The sequence below is a fragment of the Pollicipes pollicipes genome, unplaced genomic scaffold, assembly GCF_011947565.3.
Source record: "Pollicipes pollicipes isolate AB1234 unplaced genomic scaffold, Ppol_2.1 Scaffold_7261;HRSCAF=8764_pilon_pilon_pilon, whole genome shotgun sequence".
NCBI classification, from domain to species: Eukaryota; Metazoa; Arthropoda; class Thecostraca; order Pollicipedomorpha; family Pollicipedidae; genus Pollicipes; species Pollicipes pollicipes.
This window is the reverse complement of record NW_023597054.1, coordinates 46,267,664-46,270,704: the sequence shown is the minus strand read 5'-3', so window position 1 is coordinate 46,270,704 and position 3,041 is coordinate 46,267,664. Positions and strand designations below refer to the sequence as shown.

General features: G+C 64.5%; 1 protein-coding gene across 1 annotated transcript in view; it reads left to right on the top strand.

Moving 5' to 3' along the window:
* The window catches only part of LOC119111522 (prolyl endopeptidase-like), a 3,778-nt gene extending 1,198 nt beyond the window's left edge, over nt 1-2,580 (top strand). The window contains exons 2-6 of the mRNA XM_037235337.1: nt 265-413; nt 858-1,070; nt 1,417-1,520; nt 1,990-2,150; nt 2,572-2,580. Coding sequence (XP_037091232.1) covers nt 265-413; nt 858-1,070; nt 1,417-1,520; nt 1,990-2,150; nt 2,572-2,580 — 636 coding nt within the window. The remainder of the gene's footprint in view (nt 1-264; nt 414-857; nt 1,071-1,416; nt 1,521-1,989; nt 2,151-2,571) is intronic.
* The last annotated feature ends 461 nt before the right edge of the window (nt 2,581-3,041 follow it).

Below are 3,041 nucleotides of genomic sequence, written 5' to 3'. Positions count from 1 at the left end.
CACAGCTGACGCGGTAAAGCTCCATCGCCCTAGCGGTAAAGCCCCATCGCCGCGGTGGGTGCCGGCTCCACGTCTGCGCCTGTCTGGGCCTCATGTCGCGGCCGGGGACAGGAGGCGCGCGCCGCCCGCTCCGGCGCCGGCCCCGTGTCTGCGGTCTGTCTGGACCTCGTGTCGCAGCGGGGGACCGGAGGCGCGCGCCGCCCGCTCCGGCGCTGCCGCCCGACGGTCGAGCTCAGCTGACCGCCGCCGCCTCCGCTGCTGCAGGGTCTGGTGCGGGACGGCTCGGCGCCGTGCCTGCTGTACGCTTACGGCGGCTTCAACATCAGCATCACGCCCACCTTCAGCGTGTCCAAGCTGGTGTTCGTGCAGCACCTGGACGGCGTGTTCGCGCTGCCAAACATCCGCGGCGGCGGGTCAGTGACGTGATCCGGCGGCGACCGGTACCGACGCGCGACACGGTCCGCGTTCGGCTCGTATTGCCGCGTGTCGGCGGTGGCCACTCACCCGCCGTCCTTCCCTGCCGAGGCATGGGCTTCCACGTTACATAACCCGCGGACCTGTGTGGCCCGTTTGATAGCCGGTAGTGGAATGCTTGCCGTTCCCAGTTGACATGCTCTGCCCGTTTTTGATGGACGTCGCCCCCTGCAAACCGCAGACTTGCGGTCGGTTGCAAATGTTGTGGTAAATGTTGCCTCGCAATGACCACCTACTAACAATTAAAGCTTGTAGCAACCTGCCGTGGCGGCATTGTCGTGACATGGATTAAGGCGTCGTGACCACCTGCTAGACCCGCTAGCTGACCCGACCAGCGCGACACGGCGCCGCCGCCACTGACGCCGCGCTCCCGCCGCCGGCAGCGAGTACGGCGAGCGGTGGCACAACGCCGGCCGGCTCTTCAACAAGCAGAACTGCTTCGACGACTTCGCGTGCGCGGCCGAGTACCTGATCGCCGAGCGGTACACGCAGGCGCGCCTCATCAGCTGCGAGGGCGGCTCGAACGGGGGCCTGCTGGTCGGCGCCACCGTCAACCAGCGGCCGGACCTGTTCGGCGCGGCCATCGCCCACGTCGGGTGGGTGGAAGCGCCGGCGCGCCCCGGCGGACCCGCCACCGGGACGCGCTCGCGCTCGGGGCGCATGCCGCGGTGGTGAGGGTGACAGTGAAACGAAGGAGCGAAGTTCGGCAGAGCTTCGGTGTCGGGCTGTCAGCTGCCGTGGCGCGCTCGCGCGGCGTGCTCACGCGCTGGTCAGCGTCAGACGGTCGGTGCTGCGGCTCCGGGTCGGGAGCTGTGCGGTACGGGTGCGGCGCTTGCTCGTGTTTTGTTGCCAGGCGAGCTGGTATTAGCGGTGTCGTGACCAGCGATCTGGCGCGTGACGGGGGCCGCACGGTATGGGTGGCTGACTCCACGTCGCCCGCAGCGTGATGGACATGCTGCGCTTCCACAAGTTCACCATCGGCTACGCCTGGGTGTCCGACTTCGGCAACCCTGACGAGAAGGAGCACTTCGAGCAATCATCATCAAGTACTCTCGCCGCTGCACAACATCCGAAACCGCCGAAGGGCGACGACGAACAGGTGGCCGCTGGGCGTGACGGCCGACCGGGCCGGGGCACCGGAGCGACCGATGCCGGCTGAAGGGTGGGGGCTCGTTGGTTTGTGTGCAAGCGTCCAAGCATCATCGTCAGGACTTTGGACTCCTGTCCGCTCGCCAGTCAGATGGTGTCCGCGGCCGTCAAAAGCCCGTGTCGTCTAGCAGTGGGCTCGTCTACTCCGGGTGGATGCTGGCGACGATATGGACCCGCACCAGCAGTCATCGCACCGAGTGACTGCCTGTGGCGTGTACATCAGTGCTGCCATTGCCATGCAACCGTCGGTAACTCAACACCCACATCTGTAGTGTCTCCCCCTGCCCCGCGTCTTGATGGCATTGGGGTCGCGTGCGGGGGAGTGCCCGTCTGGCCGTTGCTGAGGGCGTGGCCCGGCGCCGGCAGTACCCCTCCACGCTTCTGCTGACGGCCGACCACGACGACCGCGCGTGGTGCCACTGCATTCGCTCAAGTACATAGCCGAGCTGCAGCACGTGCTGAGCGGCCGCGCCGCGCAGACCAACCCGCTGCTCATCAGGGTGGACACCAAGGCTGGCCACGCGTCGGCAAGCCCACTGCCAAGCAGGTGAGTCTAGGAGCTGGGGTGCGGGCCGGCCCGGCGGGCGGCGGGCGGAGCTCGGCCACGCTCCCGACCGGCTCGTCGGGCGGGAAGCGTGGGCCGCGTGCGCGGTGTGTCAAGGTCGTAGGTATTGTCCTCCCCCTCCCCTCTTCTCACCTCAAGGTGAGGTTTGATTCCCAGAGGGACTCGCTAGAAAGCAGTAGCAATTGAGGGAAACCAGAGCGTCACACCCCTGCGCGGGTGTCCGTTGCGGGCGTGGGTCTCCTCCCCATGAACGCTCTTTTCATCACTGGGCAGGAAACCGGGTGGTCGGGGCCGAAATGCGCCAGAATTTAACGGCGCCAGCTTCCGCGTGGAAGAGCCCGCCTCGACTCCCAGCTGATATCAACGCCTCGGGGGGCTTGTAGGGTCTGTAGTCGCCAAAGAATGGACTAATGATTATTACGGGCTTTGTTCTTGCTAGTGGTGTTTTTGTTCACACAATGTGTCGGCCAGTTTCTTCCCCGGCCTTGGTTAGGTGATGGCCGGTCCTGGAAGGGAGCTGGGGACGTTTAGCCGGTAGTCACGTATGTATGAAAGCTTTGAAAGTGTTTGGCAACAATGCGATTGAACCCCACGATCTTCGTTAGCAAAGCCGCGGTCGCTAACTAAGCTTGCTAGGGCTCCATCAGGGGCGATGCGACACCGTGTCCTTATATGGTACGTACCCGTCTGTCTTTGCTGGCGACGGGGTTAAGGCAGTTGTGTGACGGCTTTCCAGATCGATGAATCAACTGACATCTACTGCTTCATTATACAAGCACTCGGACTCAAGATACAGTGACTACCCTCCGAACAGAGCGTATGGTACAACATCCTAGCATCCGATTACCGTCTA